Raw genomic sequence first — 22068 nt, 5'->3', positions numbered from 1 at the left:
CATCCTTCTGTTCTGAGGGAAACTTATGCAGAGAACTGCATTATGGGAGTTGTCAGGTGACCAACTCCTGCCCAACTGACGTACACTGAGCGGTCACCAGAGGGTCCCCTACCAACAGTCTTGCTTGGGGCCCCTTGGTGCCCTTGCTACGCCACTGTGTAAGACCTGCTACTTTCAGCTACGACCTGAGACTTTCCTCAGGATGAGTGATCGTTCGCACAGTGTACGCCCGGCTTTAGGCTGTCTACAATAAAAGGACTCACTGAGGAGCATCAGAAAACCAGTCAGTGTCTGCTGTGGCCATGTGCCTCACGCAACGCAGCACATCTCCCTCATAGAGTGGGTCAGGCTGTTGACTGTGGCCGGTGGAAGGCTGGTCCCATAGATATAAGAACGAAGAGATAACCAGTGTTTCATTCATTCAGTGGTCTGCTCAGTCTCCTCTCACGCTGCCTGTTCCTTAAAACTCCCTCCAGAGAGCTCCAGAACCAATCATAGATGTTGGCTTCCACTTTTTATGTCTCATATACACAAAACAGCATGGTTAAATATAGACACATAGCCCTGCGTTGTCACATGGGTCAATGCAATATTTAGAAAGAGAAAAAAGTCTTTGTAGCCAGGCTTTAAAGCAGTACGAGGTCAAATTCTTCATAGAAACGCTGTTTACCAAGTGTCTTGTGGAGTCGGCTCTGGCCACCAGGGGGTGGTATCACAGCAATGTCAGCTCCTTGCCATGAGGACCAAAGAGAAGCGCCTTCCTCTCCCATTGGTGGGTCCTCTGTAAGTAAACAAACAGACACGGGGAGAACACGCAAACATTGATTCTTTCACTTTTTAATTATTCCAAAACTGAACAAGATCCAAAATCCCTCTGATCAAATGTTTGTAACTAATGTCACAGATAAAACCACACCTTTAAACCTGGCTCTGAACATTATGGAGATTTGGCCACTGAAAGTACAGTTCTGACCAAAAGTTTAAGACAACTTGAAAACATGATGAAAATTTTTGGGTCTTAACAAGATTCAAGGTAGAACTTCATGACGCAACAAGCCGGAGGATCTGATTGGCCGGAGTATCTGATTGGCTGGAGGATCCTCCGTTCCTGGAGCTGACTGCAGCCCAATGACCAGGAAGTCTGTAACACGAAGCTCCATTGTTCCACTGAAGGTCATTATGGCGCCCCCTTTCTGTGGGGCGTACAAAGCATCTCATGTGGATCAGTAACCATGGAAACCAACAGGAACATCAAGGTCACTTTTTTGTTTCATCATCAGAGAATAAAAGGTTCTTCATGTTTCAGTGTCCAGTGTCTGGTCTCTCTCCAAAGTCCAACAGTTCTGCGGCTCAAAGAGACGAGGCCTTTGTTTCTGAAGCTTCAGTCGCAGATGAAACCCTCGGATTGGCCGGAGGGTCCAGGATCCTCCGGCCAATCCGATCCTCCAGCTCAATGCTGGCCACATTATTTGGCTCTTCCACTTTTTTGTTCCATAACCCGCCTCAGCAGTGATGGCGCTCTGTGAGAGGCCCGGCTCATGCAGCTCAATGACCCGACCACCATCAAAACCTTAAAGGAACAGGCCCCCGTTTTTACTTACTGAGATATGTTCTTACCTTAGCTTTGACGAGTTCTTTAGGACCTGTCTGATCTTCCCCCGTGCCTTCAGTCACGTAAACACAGCGCAGACGGCGTTAGCATTTAGCCTCTCCCCCTCTCCTCTATAGCTCCAAAACAGGTCAAGATAGAAGCTACCAAGCTCTTCCACGTTTTCCCTATTTAAATATGGTTACGTGAAGTGTTACACTACAAAGTATAACAGTAATAATAATACCAGGAGTAGTTTGGCGTCCGCGCAGTAAAGTGAGGATTACTGCGCGGATTTCGAACTACTCCTGGTATTATTACGCCTTACAATATAGTTCCCCCTTTTGTGTAATTATACTTTGTAGTGGAACACTTCACGTAACCATATTTAAAAAGGGAAACGTGGAAGAGCTTGGTAGCTTCTATCTTGACCTGTTTTGGAGCTATAGAGGAGAGAGGGAGAGGCTAAATGCTAACGCCGTCTGCGCTGTGTTTGCGTGACTGAAGATTAGACAGGTCCTAAAGAACTCGTCAAAGCTAAGGTAAGAACATATCTCAGTATGTAAAAACGGTGGCCTGTTCCTTTAAAGGAACAGGCCACCGTTTTTACATACTGAGATATGTTCTTACCCGAGCTTAGACGAGTTGATATGTACCTGTCTAATCTTCAGTCACGCAAAACGACCAAAGATGGTGTTATTATTTGGCCTCTCCCAATGTATTCCTATGGCTCCAAATGGGGTGAAATTGGAAGCAACCAAGCTCTTCCACGGGCACAAAGACCAGACAGGTACGCATCAACTCGTCTAAGCTCAGGTGAGAACGTATGTCAGTGTGGAGAAACTGTGGACCGTTCCTTAAACATCAGGACAAAGTCATGACAGAGTGAAAATCAGCTGCAAAAACCGACTCTTTCAGTTTAATGATTGTTTTCCGTAAAGGCTTTACTCAGGTTCTTTTGTCTCACTCTCTTTTCTTCTTGTTCCATAGAGTCTGTATCTACAATTTTGGCTAAATTCATAAAATGTCTTAGTTAGAGACAAACTACTGATGTGACTCCATGAAATCTTGAATGGAGTTCATCATGGCCTTTGTAATGAATAAATCCTAACCCTGCTCTCGATGCTGACATTGTTTCTCCGATTCCAGACCGGTACGGCTCATGCTCCTCGCTCGCCTCCCGGATCAGCAGGGTGAAGCCGTCGCTCTGCGGGGCAGCAAGGCGCGCGATCCTCCCCCTCGCTCACCCCTGGCTATAACAGGGGGGACGTCCCGGGACGCTCCCCAGCTCTCACACAGCGCCGGAGAACAGCTCCTCAGCAGCAGAGAGAGAAGCGAGAGGAGAGAGCAGCATCCTCGCCTCGGCCCGGGACTGCAGCCAGGTGAGTCACTCCGTCTGGGGGGAAGCACGCTTCTCTGGAAGTCATTAACAAGAAGCCGTTTCCAAAAAAAAAAAGAAAAGCGTAACAAGCCCCGGCTCTGTTAAAGCCGTGCAGCCGGAGTTTGGGCTTTCTCCTGTGTCTGTGTCTTCTTCATGATGTCCCTGAAGGCGCTAAGTCCAGCCGTGAAGTACTTTTGGATCACTGCTGCTGAGCTTGGTTTAGGAGAAGACTTTGTCACAGAATACTTGCCTGTATATTTGTGTATAAATGCAGCGTCTAGGGCCGGGTACCGTTAAACGATACCAGTCTGGTATCGGAAAATAAGTTCAGGTTCTACCGGTATTGGAAAAATGAAAGTATCGAAAGAAAAATCTTCTCTCTTTAGATCCAGGTTTTGATGCTGTTGGTCCAGGAGCAGGATTAAAGAAGTGACCTGCTTGTTTTCAGCTCAAAAGTACAATAAAAATTCCTTATTTTGCCACAAATACTCCCATTTCTTCTAGTCTCAATTTTCTCAACATTATTGCTCTGTTTTTCTAGTTCTAGACGAAAAATATTTGAGTATCGGAAAAGTATCGTTGAGGTATCGGTGTCAAAAATCAAGTATTGTTAAAGTACTGGTATCGGAAAAAATGTACTGGTTCCCAGCCCCAACAGCATCTAAGACAAAGCTTTCAGTTACGCCTACCAATTCAAAAACATGCACAAACAAAAACAGAAACATTCGTTTTTGCGTTTTTTTTCTTTTATTATTATTATCATTGTTACAAAACTAGACACTCTAATACTATAATGATCTAAAGGGTGATTTTAGTCGCTCTGTGATGAACAGAAGTGAAATAAATGATGATGTAAAACTTGTGAAAAGTCACGATCAGGACATTTTATATATTATTGCATTTCTTTTCTTCTTCTTTTTTGTCCGAGTGGGCGCGGGAAAAATCGAAACAGTTGAGATTTTAACGTTTCTCTGAGTTTTTAAATGGTTAAAATCGGTCCGAGGACGACTGAGAAACATCCTGTTAAAGTCTTCAATCCAAGAACCAGGCTGTTTAAATGCACACGCCATAAAAAGAGATCGAGAACGTTTCAAAACGGGTCAACAATGATGTCGTTGAAAATTGACTTGAAACGAATATATTTAGGCATTTGCCTCTTCACATAATGTTAGTGTCCGTCCAGAGAGGAGAGAGTTGGAGAGAGAAGTTAATCAGAAAGAAGAGTTTCATAAAACACTCATTATCTCCGAATCTAGAAAAAAATCAGTGATTTTGATCAAACTAGCCTCTGTTTAGCTTAGATTTTTCAGGAACCGAGACATATAGAATTAAACTGTTTCCACTTACGGAGAGCTTAGAGTCTTGTCTTTCAAACGGGCCACAGCATGTGTCCATAGCTACAACATAGAATACGCTGTGGTGCTACAAATATCATAAAAAATGGTCTGGATTGTTGGCACTCAGCTAAATCCCCCAAAAGAGCCTCAGTGTGTCCATATGCTTCCTTCAGGGTAAAGGTTTCTCTCTGTCAAATGTTCGACTGACTTTAAACTAAGCCCTTTCATCTTTTGTCTTTTATGTGGCGGAGTTCTGGAGTTCTTTGATTTTAGAAATGTTAAATACCCTTAAAGGAGAGAGTACCTGTACTCTGTATTCTAGTATTCTAAGTACACATGTTCCGTTCCTCCCCAACACTGTCAGCAACTTTGTTCTGCTTCTGCACTAGGGCTGAAACTTAACCCCCACCTTAACTAGGCACGTTCTCTCGTCCAGCTTTACCCAAATCTTAATAGTTACAGCCTATAGGCCAGTGTAACGGCTCATTTGAAAGCTAAGACCTAAAAAAAATGATCTAAACTCCTTTGTCGCACTTTTGACGCTTATTTGGTTTTTCATTGTTTTTTTTCCTCGTGACTTTGTAGCTTTTCTTCTCCATTTGGTTGTGGCTTTCCCGATGCTTTTTTGTTGTCACATTTCGTTTGCAAATGAAACAAGCACATTTTTTCCTTAATCAGATCTTTCTGAATTATTTCGAGTGAAACCTAAGTATTTTTTAATGAATTTGTCTGATTTCAAGTGATTTCTGCTCCTTTTGGCTCTTTCATCATATCATAGATTAGTTCAAAGCTTCTCAAATTCAAGATCAATGCCTTCATTCAAACAAGTTTACCCGAGTGCATTTTCTACAGTTCGGCTTTACCCAAACCCATTAGGTCACAGCCTATAGGCCAGTGTAACCATAGATATCATATAATAAAGGCTAGGTGTCTTAAAGGAACAGGCCACCGTTCTTCCACACTGAGACATGTTCTTACCTGAGCTTAGACGAGTTGATGTGTACCTGTCTGGTCTTTGTGCCTGTGGAAGAGTAGCTTCAAACCTCACCCCCGTTTGGAGCCATAGGAATACATTGGGAGAGGCTAAATGCTAACAAACGGGGGTGAAGTTAGAAGCTACCGCACTCTTCCACAGGCACAAAGACCAGACAGGTATGCATCAACTCGTCTAAGCTCAGGTAAGAACATATCTCAGTGTGGAAGAACGGTGGCCTGTTCCTTTAAGGCGGAGTCACTTCCAGCATCACCGGCGGCCATCTTGCCATCTTTCTGGCGAGCTCTGTGGCATCTGAAGTAAGAAGTAAGTACGAACACAAATCCTCTTATCTCACGGTTTGGTTTCATACAAACGTGATTATAATTCTGAATGGAACATGTTTATTATGTCCATGTTCATATGTATGTGTCATAACTTAAGGGTCAATTAACTAAATATCACTAAATTGAGCAGGTTAAGGTTATTTATAAAGTACATGCACCATAAAACACAATGTTACGAGTGAGCGAGCTCGCTGTGGCAAGATGGCCGCCGTGTGCGGACGTCGACCTCCATTGGCCAGCAGCGCGTACCAGACATCTAGCCTTTATTATATGATAACTGTGAGTGTGGCGCCTCATTTGAAAGCTAAGACCTACAAAACTCATCCAAATGGATCGTTTTCCTTGCGTTGTTGCCACATTGTCGCAACATTTTTTTTAAATCGCTCTTTTTTTATCGGGTTTTCGTCACATTTTTGTCACTTTTTGGTCACATGTCGCTGTTTTGTTGTATTTTGATCCTCGTTTTTGTCTAATTTCCGTTGTTATTTTGACACTTTTTCCAAGAAGCTTTTAGATTTGGGTAAAGTCAAACTGGAGAAAGCTCGGTTAAAGTGGGGGTTAAGAGGTTGTTGAGGACAGTCAGTTTTCCAGTGTCCAAAGGCTCCAAAGTGAAAAACGTCAGTACTTTGACACAAACAGTGCAACGTGTACTTTGATTGGAGTAATATTCAAACACTTGTACTTTTACTCCGGTAGTGAAACACTGCTGGAACAAAAGGCCAGCGCGCTGCCAGGTATAAGTGCGGCGGGCCTAACCGCTGGGCCTCTCGGGTTCACTGCAGTTCCCCTGAGGTGACGGACCTGAGAGCGCCCAGTCTCGCAGCAGTTAATGAGGATAATTGGAGGAGGCTGCTGTGGTTCTCCAAACCGTTTACGACCAGAAACACTCTCCACACCCCACACTTTTATGAAGAGACACCGGCTCCGCTCTCACAGACTCTGTCCCGGGACTCTCCGCTTCGTCTCAAGGCGCAACTCTGCAGGTGAAAACGTGGGCTTTTCGCACAGGGGTTTGTGTTGAGATTGTAGTTAGTCTTAATATCAACCACCAAACTCTCTGACGTTTTGTTGCCAGCATCACGTGACTCCCAGTGACCAAATATATAAATATCTCAGATTCACAGTGAGTTACAGGAGCTTCAGAGCTTCAGGTTAAAAACATTAAGGGGGCTAGATGCAAGTTAGCCATTTTATACTCACTACTGCCACCTCAGGTCATACGTGTAACTGCACCTTCTATATTAAGCTCGTACATGACGGCACTTCGGACCCGAATTAACACCTTTTTGAGCGACAGTGCAGGATTTTACAGGCAGTTGTGGTGAACAGGTCTGGGCTCATTCTACACATTAGGACTGTTGAAACATGGAAAATACTTAATTTTAACATTTTTTAACTCTGTATAGTCCCTTTAAGTCAGGAGCAAAGGATTAACTGGAGGAAACGTGCGTGTTCATCACGGTAAGCTAACGGCTAACACTAAAAACAAATGAAAGTAGCACCAACCAAAGCTCTTTAATCAAACTCTAGATAGGACATGGCCACACGTTTGTTAAGTGGTGACGTCACAGCTCTACTTCCGGGTCCGCAGAGAAACTACAAAAAACTCTTTAATACCACAAACAATATTTGTGAAAGTCAACAGAGAGTTACTGAACATACTTATTTATCAGGCCCATCAGCCAAAAAATGCTATAAAAGTAATATTTACCAAAATCGCTACATCTGGGTTAGCGGAGATAAATGCTAACAGCGCAGCAGCTACGCTAACCCCCGGAAGTAGTGACTTTAGTAAATATGACTTTTTTTAGCAGTAGGTGCGGCATTTTTGGCTCATGAGTCTGAGAAATAAGTAGGTTCAGTAACTCTCCGTTGACTTTCAGAAATAGTGATGGTTTGTTTTCAAGAGTTTTTTATGTTTTTTTCTCGCCTCATTGTAATATGTTGGAGCGAATGTCAGTTCTGGCTGCCATCTTGTGACTGGCCCTTTAGTGCATCTCAGTGCAACGTAAACAAATATAAACACCGCTTGTTTCCTTCACATATTTACAGTACAAGTTTTGATCTATTTGTAGTTATTTCATGATAATTGTGACTGACTATTATTCCAGTTTTATAGGAGGCACAGATTTTAGCTCCATTTGTTCCCGGATTTTCCTCTGTCAAACACTTCAAATCATTTGTTTCTATTTATATCAAATATAACATTTCTTTCCTACTTTAAAACTGTATTTCTGTACTTTTTAACACGATTATTTATTGAACATGGGACAGTGAATGCTAACTACTTAACCCTGGGAATGAATGGAGAAAACAAAGCTAATACGGCTAAACAACACAACGTTTCAAAGAAATGACTTGATCTTAACTGTGATAAACCAATCACAAACCATGAGTGTCTCACATTCTCCTGTTGGATCAATAAAAATGTTGCTCCTGGTTTTGCGTTGGTCGCTATAGGGATTAGCCTCACCAGCCGGTCACAAGATGGCCGCCACAATTGCCACATTAATGAGAGTTAATGAGTGTTATATTAAATATTATTGATCACCGATATTTCAAACGAGCCACTGACATAAATAACAAGCCTGTCTTTCGGATAAATACTTTTTAGTTGTTTCATTTTTGTGGTGTTTTTTTTTTAAATGCTAGCCTCCATACTGACAGCGTGTCTGGAATCGCCCATATATGGTCATGTTTTAGAACAATTAAGGGGGAAAACAATTTGGAGAAAAATCTAAACTTTCTCTAATTATTCAAAAACTACTTTAACAAATGCTGAAATATGAATATAGTTTCTACTAAATAAAGATACAAAGACATGGGGAGGAGCAAAATGGTTCAACAGCCCATAAACACATGTTAGCATCTATCTAATGCTAGCGGCTAGCTACGACTGCTGTTTTTTTCACTTCTGCTGAATAATCTGTGGTGAAAAAATATCCATATGGGCCCGATTTAGACTTGACTTTATTTGTAAGTGATAAATAAGTTTATATTCCACCAGAAAATGGCTAAAAAGAGTGAAAAATTGTGTTTCCCAAAAGATTCTGTTTTTCCCCTGAACACACACACCAATGGCCACTGGCTGCTCTGCTTTGTGACGACGACACTAGAGGCCGCCATTGCTGCAGTACCTCCATATAGCCACTAGTCTCCGATTGGAATGCATTGCACTTTAGACACCTTAAAAAACACTTTTTTTTTTTTCTTAAACTTTCAACAGCTTGATATTCCTCCTGTGATAACGCTGGATTAGTTACAATTTAAGAACCTGGCTGGTTTTTGTAAGCTTTTTTTTTTTTTAATCTCGTACTAATGAGGGCCGGACTGTTAGCATTGGAGCTGCGCGGCTACGACCGAACTACCCGTCACGCAAGGGCCGAGTCTCCAGTTCATTTTTACGGCCTATAACATAGACGTTTCCTCCGGTCAAGTATTTACAGCCAGCGTAATGTTTCAAATCTTTGTAAATAATATGTCACAAAACCAAAGCACACATTTAAACCTGTCTATGAGCGTGACCTGCCCGCACACACGCGTTCACACAAACCCATCTCTGTGAGGACTTCATGAGCTCAGCAGGTTTATTTATCTGCCGCTCGCTCCTGAGCTCACGTTCATCCGAGACGGTTCCCACGCGCCCAGGCGGATCACGTCACTCAGACCGGGACACAGTCAGAGGTCTGCACAGCGCCACCTGCTGTTCATGGCATTATTAAGCTTTTAACATCAACCAAACACATGGACTTTGGAGCCTTTAGAGAAATGTACTGCTGTAGAAAGTGTTATATTTATCTTTCAAACGGAGCGGAGGGAAAGTAAGACGTTCTCAGCACAAATACTACTCGAGTAAAGTCAGAAACGCTGCTCAAGTACAGCACTGGAGTAAAATTACTTTGCTACCAACCACCTCTGGCAGTAACAAAGACCAGCTGCTCTCTCTCCTCTTTCTCTCCCATTTCCTCTCTACCTGATTCTCTCTCTCCCTTCTTTTACCCTTTTATCCTTCTCCTCTGACTCTCTATGCTCTCTCCCTAACACTGGGTGAATGACACCTCAATAAATGTTAAGTCAAAGACTCGGCTTTCTTTTTCCTCTCTCTCTCTCTCTCTCTCTCTCTCCCCTCTCTTTACTCTCTTCCCCTCTTTCCTTTCTCTCCTTCCCTCTCTGTCTCTTACATCTCTCCTCTGTAACTTTCTGTCTGTTCTCTCGCTCCCTGTCCTTCCTCTCCTCCCTTTCTCTCCTTTCCCCCTCACTATCCCCACGCTCTTCCCTCTCTCCCCACCCTCTCCCCTCTATATCTTTATCTCCCCTCTCTCTCCCCCTCCTCTCCCTCTCTTCTCTCTCACCTCTCTCCCGTCTCTCTCTCTCTTTCTTCCCCTCTTTCTTTCTTCCCCTCTTTCTTTCTTTCTTTCTTTCTTTCTTTCTTTCTTTCTTTCTTTCTCGCTCTCTCCCTTGTCTCTCCACTCTCTTCTCTCTCTCCCCTCTCTCTCCCTCTCCTCTCTTCTCTCTCTCCTCTCTCCCTCTCCTCTCCCTCTCTTCTCTCTCACCTCTCTCCCGTCTCTCTCTCTCTTTCTTCCCCTCTTTCTTTCTTCCCCTCTTTCTTTCTTTCTTTCTTTCTTTCTCGCTCTCTCCCTTGTCTCTCCACTCTCTTCTCTCTCTCCCCTCTCTCTCCCTCTCTCTCTCCCTCTCCTCTCTTCTCTCTCTCCTCTCTCCCTCTCCTCTCCCTCTCTTCTCTCTCACCTCTCTTCCGTCTCTCTCTCTCTTTCTTCCCCTCTTTCTTTCTTTCTTTCTTTCTTTCTTTCTTTCTTTCTCGCTCTCTCCCTTGTCTCTCCACCCTTTCCTCTTTCTCTCCCTCTCTTCTCTCTCTCCCCTCTCTCTCTCCTCTATCTCCCTCTCTTCTCTCTCTCCCCTGTCTCTCCCTCTCCTCTTCCTCTCTTCTCTCTCTCCTCTCTCTCTCTCTCCTCTCCTCTGTCTCCTCTCTCTCCCCTCTCTCTTCTCCCTCTCCTCTCTCCCTTCTCTCTCCCCTCTCTCTCTCCCTCTCCTCTCCCCTCTCTCTCCATCCCCTCCTGTCTCTCTCCCCTCTCTTCTTTCTCTCCCCTCTCTCTCTCTCTATCTATCTCCACCCTCTTTTATCTCTGCTTTCTCCTTCTCCTCTCTCCCGTCTCTCGCCTCTCTCTCCTCTATCTCCTCTCTCCTCTCTCTCCTCTCTCCCTTGTCTCTCCTCTCTCTCCTCTCTCCTCTCTCACCTCTCTCCCGTCTCTCTCTCTTTCTTCCCCTCTTTCTTTCTTTCTTTCTTTCTTTCTTTCTTTCTCGCTCTCTCCCTTGTCTCTCCACCCTTTCCTCTTTCTCTCTCTCTCTCCTCTATCTCCCTCTCTTCTCTCTCTCCCCTGTCTCTCCCTCTCCTCTCCCTCTCTTCTCTCTCTCCTCTCTTTCTCTCTCCTCTCCTCTATCTCCTCTCTCTCCCCTCTCTCTTCTCCCTCTCCTCTCCCCTCTCTCTCCATCCCCTCCTGTCTCTCTCCCCTCTCTTCTTTCTCTCCCGTCTCTCACACTCTCTCCCCTCTCTCTCTCTCTATCTATCTCCACCCTCTTTTATCTCTGCTTTCTCCCTCTCCTCTCTCCCGTGTCTCCCGTCTCTCTCCTCTCTCCTCTCTCCTCTCTCCTCTATCTCCCTCTCTTCTCTCTCTCCCTCTCCTCTCTCTCCTCTCTCCCGTCTCTCTCCTCTATCTCCCTCTCCTCTCTCTCCTCTCTCCTGTCTCTCTCCCTCTCCTCTCCCCTCTCTCCTCATCCCCTCCCGTCTCTCTCCTCTCTCCTCTCTCGCCTCTCTCTCCTCTCTCCTCTATCTCCCTCTCTTCTCTCTCTCCCTCTCCTCTCTCTCCTCTCTCCTCTCTCTCCTCTCTCCTGTCTCTCTCCCTCTCCTCCCCCCTCTCTCTCCATCCCCTCCTGTCTCTCCCCTCTCTTCTTTCTCTCCCTGTGGACGTGTTTTCACCAGATCTGACCCTGGTGTTTTAGTGATTTGGCCGCCTCTCCTTCACCTGCAGCCTGTCTGCTTCTGCCTCCAGCTCCGCACGTGTGGACCACAAGATTTATCACAAACAAGAGATCAAAATTGCAATTTGAACGGCCGCATTTGGCGAGTCCAAAGGTCTGCTGCGCTTCTCTGAGGAGAGTGAATGTCTCTGCGGGCTCTCGCAGTTCAGAGCTGTACAAACCCGTTTTGAGACTTGTGGGGTCCTCTTTCACAGCTCAGATGTTCACTCTCCTGTTTCAAATGTTTGTTTTTTTTAAACAGAATTGGCAACACTCGCTAACACACATTTAGACACATTTCCCAAACTCTTCTTTTATTTCTCCCTTGAGCCGAGCGGAGTTTCGTCTGTGTCTGCGCTGGACAAAGACGCTTCTCTCTCTGAAACACACGCAGCACCTGCACAGATTCAGTTCAGTTCAGTTCAGTTTACAAAACACACTGAGAAAAAGATGTGCAAGGAGCTCAAAGTGCACTGTCAACACGTAAAAGGACAGTACACAACACAAAGACAAGCAAATGCCACATAAAAGACAAAAAAGTCCGTACAAAAATGAAAAGGCTTTGTTTATAGTCATTGCAGTTTGGGAAGCTGTCGAACATTTGACAGAGCGATTCCTTTACCCTGAAGGAAGCATCTCAACACACTGAGGCCGCGCTGTTTTAGGGATTTAGCTGCTAAGTGCCAACAATCCAGACCAGTTTTCATGATATTTGTAGCACCACAGTGTGTTCTGTGTTATAGCTATGGACACATGTTATGGCTCGTTTGAAAAGGGGAGACTCTCAGCTCTCCGTAAGTGAACACAGTTTAATTCTACATGCCTGAGAAATCTAAGCTTAACAGAGGCAAAATCAGATCAAAAAAAGTTTTTTTTCTAGAAACGGAGATATTGCGTGTTTAATGAAACACTCTCCTTTTTGATTAACTCCTCTCTCCTCTCTGGCACTAACCTTATGGAAGAGGCAAACGCCAATACCGTAAATGCTCTAATATAGACCGGGGCCTTTATTTACTCAAGGGCATCCAGGACCAGGCCTTTATTGGAACCAGGCCACAATTAGAGACAGTCCTTTAATTCTATTTGAGAAAAACGGACGACCAGGAAAACGAAGAAAAATGAGATTTGTGTCCATTTGCACCTAAAATATTAGGTTCATTTATTAATGAACATTTCAAACCCTCTCCCAGCGGCTGGAACATTGACGCCTTTTATTTTGTCGGGACAACAAGAAGTGTTTCGTTGCTGTTAGCGGAGCATTGACATCAATGTCACTGCAGGTTTCTGTTTCATTTTTACCGCGGACTTGGATTATTTGTTGTTATCTTGTGTAAAAGGCGAGTTTAGACGGAGCGTTTGTGTTTGTGATCGATCATGAGACTGACCCGAGAGAAGACGGTTTGAAAAGTGGCTAAATCTGTGTCAAAGTGACGCTCGGATCAGCTCCTCCGCAGCGTCCCCCATCGGCCCGGTTTCCCGTTTGTTACTTCCCGCACGTGAGTTTTCATTTACACCAGTATGAGACAAATTCCTAACATGGGGAATATTTCTACTGCTATAGTTTCTAATAAAAGCCCCGGCCTGTTTTAGAGACCGGCTTTAATTTGCCTCCACCAGCCGCGAACCCGGCCTCTGTTAGAGACCCGGCCGCTAATGGAATACAAGCCAGTATTAGAGAATTTACGGTATATCTCTGTTTCGAGTCAATTTTCAACATTGACACGTGTTGAAACACCGCGTGTTGCCGCAGATCGATCGCTTTTTATGGCATGTGTATTTAAAGACTTAACCATTTAAAAACTCTGAGAAAAACGTTAAAATCTGTTTCGATCTGTCCATGTGAAGCCGCTCTGCTTTGTCAAACGCGCTCCAGAGGGCGAACGCAATAATATACAAAAATTGTCCAGATCTTGACTTTTCACAAGTCAAGATCGCAAAAACGCAAAAACTTTTTTTTCCGTTTTTGGCACTCAATGTGTAGTAATGTTTATTTATATAGCACCTTTCACGGACCAAAGTCACAAAGTGGTTCACAATGATACAAAATAGAAAAAAACAAAAAAAAAACACCAAAAAAACAAACGTGAACTATAAAACTAAAACGCTTTCTGAAACAGTTTGCTCTTAAAAACATCAACACAATCAAGTAGGCGCAAGGAAAGTGGACGAGTGTGTTAAATGGCCCTCGCAGGGCGGCCAGGGCTGGGTGTACAGGGCTCTGCTAAACCAAGGTTTATGAATCCGAGAATCGAACCCAGGACCTTATCACTGTTTTTGTGGCAGTGCTAACCACCCAGTCCTCTTTGCTGAAAACCTGTGCTCTGACTCACCCAAGCCCTCGCTCCATGAAGGGTGGTGCAGACCCGCTGCTGTCGATCTGCTGCTGGGATGAAGCCTCTGTTCTCCATTTGGAGCCCAAAGTTGTATTCACATGACACACACTCGTCCCATTCCCAGTAAACTCATTTGAATGAAATGATGTGCCGCTCAGTACATTAGGTCTCAGACAGAATGAGTTTTCCTCTTTAACCTCTTAACTCCCACCTGAACGGATCCCATGTTCTCCAGTTTGGCTTTACCCTAATCAAAAAGCTTCTTGGGGAAAAAAGCACCAAAACAGCCACAAAAAATGAGAAGAAAACAAGGATGTAAACGCAACAAAAATGTGACAAAAACTCAACAAAAATGTGACAAAAATTCAAAAAAAATGTGACAATAATTCAACAAAAATTCAACAAAAATTCAACAAAAATTCAACAAAAAATCAACAAAAATTCAACAAAAATTCAACAAAAATTCAACAAAAAAGTGACAAAAATTCAACAAAAAATGTGACAAAAATTCAACACAAAATTGACAAAAATGTGACAAAAATTCAAAAAATATTCAACAAAAATTCAACAAAAATTCAACAAAAATGTGACGAAAATTCAACCAAAATGTGACAAAAATGTGACAAAATTTCAACAAAAATTCAACAAAAATTCAACAAAAATTCAACAAAAATTCAACAAAAATTCAACAAAAAAGTGACAAAAATTCAACAAAAAATGTGACAAAAATTCAACACAAAATTGAGAAAAATGTGACAAAAAATCAACAAAAAAGTGACAAAAATTCAACACAAAATTGACAAAAAAGTGACAAAAATTCAACAAAAATGTGACATAAAAAAACATACAAGAGGTGACACAACACAGAAACAACGCTAGGAAAAAGATCAGTTTTGTGGGTCTTAGCTTTCAAATGAGGTGTTACACAGTCCTATAAAATGGCCAAAGAGGACAGAATGCATTTGGTTCAGACGGGTGGTGAGAGGTTAAGCATGAACAGAAAGCCCGTCTTTCGAATTGAACGGAGCCCAAAGATTCGACTCCTGTCTAAGAGCCATGAATCCCACCACTGCTGTTCACTTTACAAACAGAGCATTATGCACCGTGTATGCAGGTTGCAGCATGTCAAATTCAAGTTTAGTTCTGGTTTAGTCCCGGTTTAGTCCCGGTTTAGCCCTGGTTTAGTCTCCGCCTGTGGGAGCGGTTTGTTGCAGAGGAAGTCTCGACTGCGGCTCTGGTTTGGAAACAGAAGCACTAACACTGAGCCTGAGCCAAGCGTCTGAAAACCACCTTTATTCATTCATTGGAGCTGATGTTTCCACGCGAGGTCCGCCTGCGCCTCAGCCTAACGTCTGACCACACTTTTCCTCATCATTCAGGCTTTACCCACCTGCCCAACAATGTCATCTATCTCCTGTCAGCTACAAGTGCAGCCGGAAGGTAAGGGTCTGAGGTCTGAGGAGAGGCCCCACCGAGCGTCCTGACCGAGCCTGGTCCAGATGATGAGGAGCTGGGACACCACAGCAGCTCCAGCACCAGACCTGACCGTGCGGGGCTGTGTTTAGACTCACAACACGGACAGTCTGACTGAACATCACCAAAATGTCTGCTTGCAATGGAATCACAACACGTTAATTGGACACGCCAAAGAGCACAGAGGACACGCTAAAGGTTTACAGTGAACATCACGAAAAGAACAACGGGAAACACTCACCAAACGAAGACACGCTGGATGTGTTTATTAAAACGCATCAAAAATCATTATGGGAAAACAGCTTCAGAGTGAAATCAAGCAAAAATACAAACTCTTCTTGGACTAACTCGGAAATGTTCCCACACCCGTTGTGAGCCGTCCCATAACCGCGACAACTGCCACCCAGGCCACAAACGGCATTTTTTTGCATAACCAGTGGCAGATTTCAGTTTTAGAGAGGCAGAGGAATCTTTAAGTATTATTATTTTTGCTGTAATACCGGAGATTTACGGGACAATAATATGGGACGACGGTGGGAAAGAGGAGTAAATTCACTGCGGAAGCTCTGTACCTTCTATAAACATATTTTTTTAGAAATCGTGCTTCTGCTTTCATTAAAAAATCGGGTATTCTGCTTTTTTCAATCACATAGCACCAGTCTATATCACACTACAACGATGACTGTTGGTCTGTAAATGCAGTAAATTAGAGTAACTGCCTTGTATAAAATGACTCTCTCAAAATGGCTGTAGTGAATGTCTTGAAATAGGCCTCTGTCTCTTTAAGAACCTCTGAGCCTTTAGACACGCCCCCTCCACACGCTGTCTGTGGCATCAGTGGGGAGGGGGTTCTGCTGAGGAGCAGTGGTTGGTTACTCGGCTGGTGACGAAAGCTCGGAGGCGTCTCCAGGAGGTGGGGGCGTTCCTAGGAGGACTCAGGCAAACCTATCCCTAAAATGGCCGCCATCAGAGTTTTTACAGATTACTCAAAAATACGTGAATGTGCCAAGGCAACACTTCAGGCATGTTTTTAATGAGGGAATGACAGAATAACATGATGGAAAGCTTGAAAAAGTCCATTTTGCATAATACCCCCCCTTTAAAGGAACAGGCCACCATTTGTCCACACTGAGATATGTTCTTACTTGAGGTTAGACGAGTTGATGTGTACCTGTCAAGTCTTTGTGCGTGCGCTCAGTCACGCAAAACGACCAAAGATGTCGTTAGCATTTGGCCTCTCCCAATGTATTCCTATAGCTCCAAACGGGGGTGAAGTTGGAAGCTAAAACGCTCTTCCACTGGCACACACAAAGACCAGACAGGTACGTATCAACTCGTCTAAGCTCAGGTAAGGACATAATATAAGGCAGCAACCTCCCTCTCTCTTGGTACAGCTGCAGGTTTTCCGCAAACTGCATTTGTGGTTTCTGTGTTCCACATTGTTTTACCCGATACTTTTGTACGTCTTTGCCGTGTTTTAGTGGGGCGCAGTGGATTTTTTAACTGCAGAGTCCATAGATACAGACGGCATGTCTGGTATCGCCCATATATGGTCATTTTTGAACAGTTAAGGGGGGAAACAATTTTGAAAAAATGTAAATGTTTTCTAATTATTCAAAAACTACTTTAACAAATGAATAACGGAGAATGCTAACTTAATGCTACATGTTAGCATTGGGCTAATGCAAACGGTTAGCTAGCGCTGGCTAGAACTGCCGTTTTTTCACGTCGACTGAACAATCTGCTGTGAGAAAATATCCACATGGACCTGATTTACACTTGACTTTATTTATATGTGATAAATAAGTTGATATTCCACCAGAAAATGGCTAAAAAGAGTGAATAATTGTGTTTCTCTAAAGATTCTATTTTTCCCCTTGGCGAAGCCACGCCCCCTTCTATGACGAGATGCCGTCTGTATCTATAATAGGCCTGAAGAAGCAGCTTTATAAAAGTAAACAAAAGGACAGATTATGAGCTAAAGACATTTGAGGCCTCCACATTTCTTCTGAAACACTGAGGAGGCACCAAGAGCCCCCAAAACGTGCAGGACAGAGGAGGCATCACAAGAGGTGGTACAGGAAACAAGCAAGGGACAAACAAGGAGGTATCCGGCCGAGACAGACCGCCAAGCCACACAAGCCTTCTATTGTTCTGGCTAATGGACGCTCACTGGAGAGTTAAACAGATACTGCTAAGCTCCTCCCAGAAGTGTAAGACTTGTGGAGCGGAGGGAGCTGAGTGGGAGGAAGAAGGAGGTAGAGCTGACCAGTGCAAGATCGACCCCTGTACTGATGACCTTCCACACACATTCAATCTGGGACAGGCCAATACACTACACTGTTCTGATACTCAACTCAAGGAGACAATCATGAAAACCAACACAGCGGACTGGACAGACTGGACAGACTGGACGGTCTGTGATCTTGGCCCGTCTGCTGAGGGATCCTTCGGCCCTGGGTCTCTATAGCCTGTCCGTCCATGGGAGTGGATCTCTCCTTCCGTGGTTTTCCCCAAGGTTTCTCTTTTCTCCTGTCGGGTTCTTGACTTTTTCCTTGCCGTGCTGGAGAGTCTAAGGACGGGGGACGCCCACGCCGCTCGTCACTACCTCCTATTGGACATTATATTTGCCTGGATTCACCCAAGGCCGTGGGAACCCAGGGTGCTGAGGGCGCCGCAGCACCCCTTGGTGGATAGTTTGTGAACGGCAGGCAATATTGACCCCTTAACTCCCACCTGAACCTAGCACATTTTCTCCAGCTTCACCCCCAAAAGCTTCTGGGAAAGAGGTGTGAAAATAGCAACAAAACTGAGATGAAAACAAGGATGAAAATGTGAAAAATGTGAAAAAGTGAGAAAACATTGACAAAAAAGTGACAAAAAATTGACAAAAAATTGACAAAAAAGTGAGAAAAAAAGGACGAAAAAGTGATAAGAATTTTACAAAAAAATGTGAATAATTTGACGAAAAAGTGACATAAAAATTACAAAAAAATTGACAAAAATTTGACCAAAGTTGATAAGAATTTGACAAAAAAGTGAGAAAAATTTGACGAAAAAGTGACAAAAATTTGACAAAAATTTGACAAAAATTTGACAAAAAAATGAGAAAAAATTGACGAAAAATAGAGAAAAAAAGGACGAAAAAGTGATACGAATTTGACCAAAAAATGCAAATAATTTGACAAAAAAGTGACAAAAAAGTCCCGAAAATTTGACAAAAATGAGACGACTGCCCAACAAAAAAGTGATGGAAAAAAATCTGATGTGAGGAAAAAGATCAATTTAGTTTTGATTTGGGTAAAGCTGAACTGGAGAAAATGCTCTCGGTTCAGGCAGGAGTTAAGAGGTTAATAAATAGGATTTATGCACAGAAAAAGTATTTTGGGGGTCAATTTTGTCCCTCAGCGCCCCCTAACTAAAACATCTTCCCATGGCTCTGGATTCACCTGAACTTTAAATTGTCTTATTTATTGCTCTGTTTTGTTGCCTTAATGTTTGGTGCAGCTGTGAGGTGACTTCTGTTGTGATCTTGGGCTAAACAAAACCATTAAACTTAAACTCTGAGGCGTCTGAGTGTGTAACTTATGGAAATCAAACACTCCATAACAGAGTCTTTCCAAATGTAATGTTTTTTCACTGTCATCCTAAATTGATTATGATGACAGACTCTTCTGAGACTCTGGAAGTCTGTGATCGGCTCCTGCTCCTCGGCCCTGGACTGTCTCATGTGTGAACCTGTGTCTTGCAGGATGCGGCGGCGTGGACGCTTCACAGAGGCTGCGCTGCTGTTGCCGGGTTTCCTCACGCTGGCCCTGTGCGTGGGCAACCTGTCCACCAGGGGGCTCCAGGTACTGCACACGCCGCACTTCGGATCAGAACAAAGTGTCCCAGTCCTGATAAAGATACAGCTAATAGCAACCAAACAGAATGCTAGTTTTATATCCAAGATTCTTCTGGTCTTTCCTGCGCTTGATGAAGCTGTAATCCAAATATGGTCACCCGGGAGAAATATACACAGGGACAAACTTTCTCCATACATACACTTGATGATGCAATTTCTGTTTATTCTGAACATGCTGAACACAATATGAGAACAATTGGGTCAATATAAGGGCCCATCTCACCGGCCGGGAGACTAGTTGGAGACTCGAGTTGCCGCTGGTCACAGAGAGATCTCCATCACGTCCCCTGGACTTGAAAAAGTCTCCATACAGTCTCCACATGGTCTCCCAGAGGCCTCTGCTATGTCTCTGAGACCTGTCGGATACCAAGGAGATCTCAGACAGGCTCCATACGATACGACAGGGACGTCACATGTTCAAGTGCAAGGTCTGGAAAGTAAGTAGGAGGACTTTACAATTTCCCAGATGAATCAAACGTTGAAGCATTAATCAAAGCCCTTATTATGGAGATGAGGACATGTACAGTGGGTTGCATAAGTATCGGCCCCCCTTTAACTTTTTGACATTTTGCCATAATCCACGCACACCTCCTCTAGCTGCTCTGGGGGGTCCCCGAGACGACACCAGGCCAGCTTGGACACATGTGGTGCGTTCCAGACAACTGGTAACTGGTATTTTCCCCACTTGAAAGTTACCAGTTACGACTTCAGTGCGTTCCAGGTGATTGAAGTCGTATGTAAACAAAACTGCTAATGCTACAACAGTTAGCTCAGACGATGCTAACGTTATATGAACGTTTCTTCAAACCAGATCTAATTACAAACATGCAACATAACGTTGTGTTGAAAAGTAACGTTCACGTCACTGATGTAGTGGTTTTGTTACAGTTTTATCATTAGCAGCGCTGCTCCACTGGGGGGCGCTATCACTGTCTTCATCTCGTATACGAACTCGTCTTCAGGTTTCCGAGTTTACAAGTTGTAATTACCAGTTCGAGCAGCTCCAAGGCATTTTTCCAAGTGGGAAGTTGTAAATTTACCAGTTGCCTGGAACGCACCAATAGTCCCACCAGCGTGCCCTGGGCCTTCCACGAGGCCTTGTCCTAATAGGACATGCCCGGAACACCGCCCAAGGGAGACGGCCAGGAGGTATCCAGAACAGATGCCCGAACCACCTCAGCTGGCTCCTTTCGACATGAAGGAGCAGCGACTCTACTCCGAGCTCCTAACTGAGCTCCTCACCCGATCTCAAAGGGAAGGAAACTCATTTCAGCTGCTTATATCCACGATCTTGTCCTTTCAGTCATTACCCAAATCTCATGACCAGAGGTGAGGGTGGGAATGAAGATCGACCTCCACCATAGACCATAAGCATAAATATATTTCATTGAAATATTATGTGAAAGACACACACTAAGTGACACAAAATCGTGAAGTGAAATGAAATTTATACATGATTTAGATTTTTTTTTATTAATAAAAAAAAACTGAAAAAGGAGATGTGCAAAAGTATAGGCCCCCCTTTCCTTTTAGTGCGACCTTCAGAAGTTTCCTGATGATTTCTGAATGATCACATGTTGACCCAATGACTGAAGAGAGCCTACCTCAAGTTCAATATGCATCAAGTACAGGGCACCAAAAGCAATGAAAAGAGTTTTGCCCTGGCACTCTCTCTGCTGAACAAGAAACTAATCTACATATAAAAACATCAATACAACACAACACAATCGAGCAATAAAATGCATAGAAACCTCAGCTCTCCTTAAGGTTGATGTTCATGAGCCTCACCGCCTGAGGATAAAAACTGTCTGTGAAACGAGATTTCTGAGTTTTGAAGCTCAAAGATTACCTGTGTGTAATCTAATGTCAGTTCAAATACAGCTGCTCTGTGATGGTCTGTGAAGGGACTATTGTGGAGAAGCATCATGAAGTCCAAGAACACACCAGGCAGGTCCGAGATAAAGTTATTGAGAAGTATAAAGCTGGGTTAGGTTATAAAAACATCTGTCAAAGTACAGTTAAATAAACCATCCAGGAATGGAAAGAGTCTGGCATCACTGCAAACCTACCAAGACCCGGCCGTCCTCCTAAACTTACTGACTGAACAAGGACAGCACTGACCAGAGCTGTTACCAAGAAGCCTATGCTGACCCTGGATGAACTGCAGAGAGATGCAGGTCAGGTGGGGGAAACTGTCCACAGAACAACTATTAGTCAAACGCTGTACAAATCTGGCCTTGTTGAGGTGGACGGCCTACACACAGGTAGACTCTTATTTAGTCATTGGGTCAGTCATCAGTCAACTTCTGAAGGAAAGTGTTTGCACTAAAAGGGGGGCTGGTACTCATGCACATCCCACTTTTTTTTATTCATAAAAAAAATCTAAATCATGTATACATTTAATTTCACTTGATTGTGTGTCTCTTTGTGTGTGTATTTCACATAAAAGTTCAATTAAATACGTTCATGTTTATGGCCCATAGTGGCAACATGTCGGAAAGTTAAAGGGGGGCCCATAATTACACTGCAAAAAGTGCCCTCCTAAAAACAAGGAAAAAAAATCTTAAAATAAGACATTTTGTCTTGTTTTAAGGAAAAAATCTTGCCAATGGGGTCAGCATTTTTTTCTTGCTAAGAATTCTTATTTCTAAAATATTTTTCTTATCATAAAACGAAGAAAGAAACACTACATTTAAGCA

At 43.6% G+C, this 22068-nt stretch overlaps 1 protein-coding gene across 1 annotated transcript in view; it reads left to right on the top strand.

Moving 5' to 3' along the window:
- Positions 1-2862: 2862 nt before the first annotated feature.
- Positions 2863-22068, top strand: part of LOC306971186 (ADAMTS-like protein 2) — a 58733-nt gene continuing 39527 nt past the window's right edge. Inside the window, exons 1-2 of the mRNA XM_079567362.1 lie at positions 2863-2970; positions 19217-19316. Of these exons, the coding sequence (XP_079423488.1) occupies positions 19218-19316 (99 nt within the window). The 5' untranslated portion in view covers positions 2863-2970; position 19217. The remainder of the gene's footprint in view (positions 2971-19216; positions 19317-22068) is intronic.

This window comes from Gobius niger (assembly GCF_951799975.1).
Source record: "Gobius niger genome assembly, chromosome: 1".
NCBI classification, from domain to species: Eukaryota; Metazoa; Chordata; class Actinopteri; order Gobiiformes; family Gobiidae; genus Gobius; species Gobius niger.
This window is presented reverse-complemented; position numbering and strand designations above follow the sequence as displayed.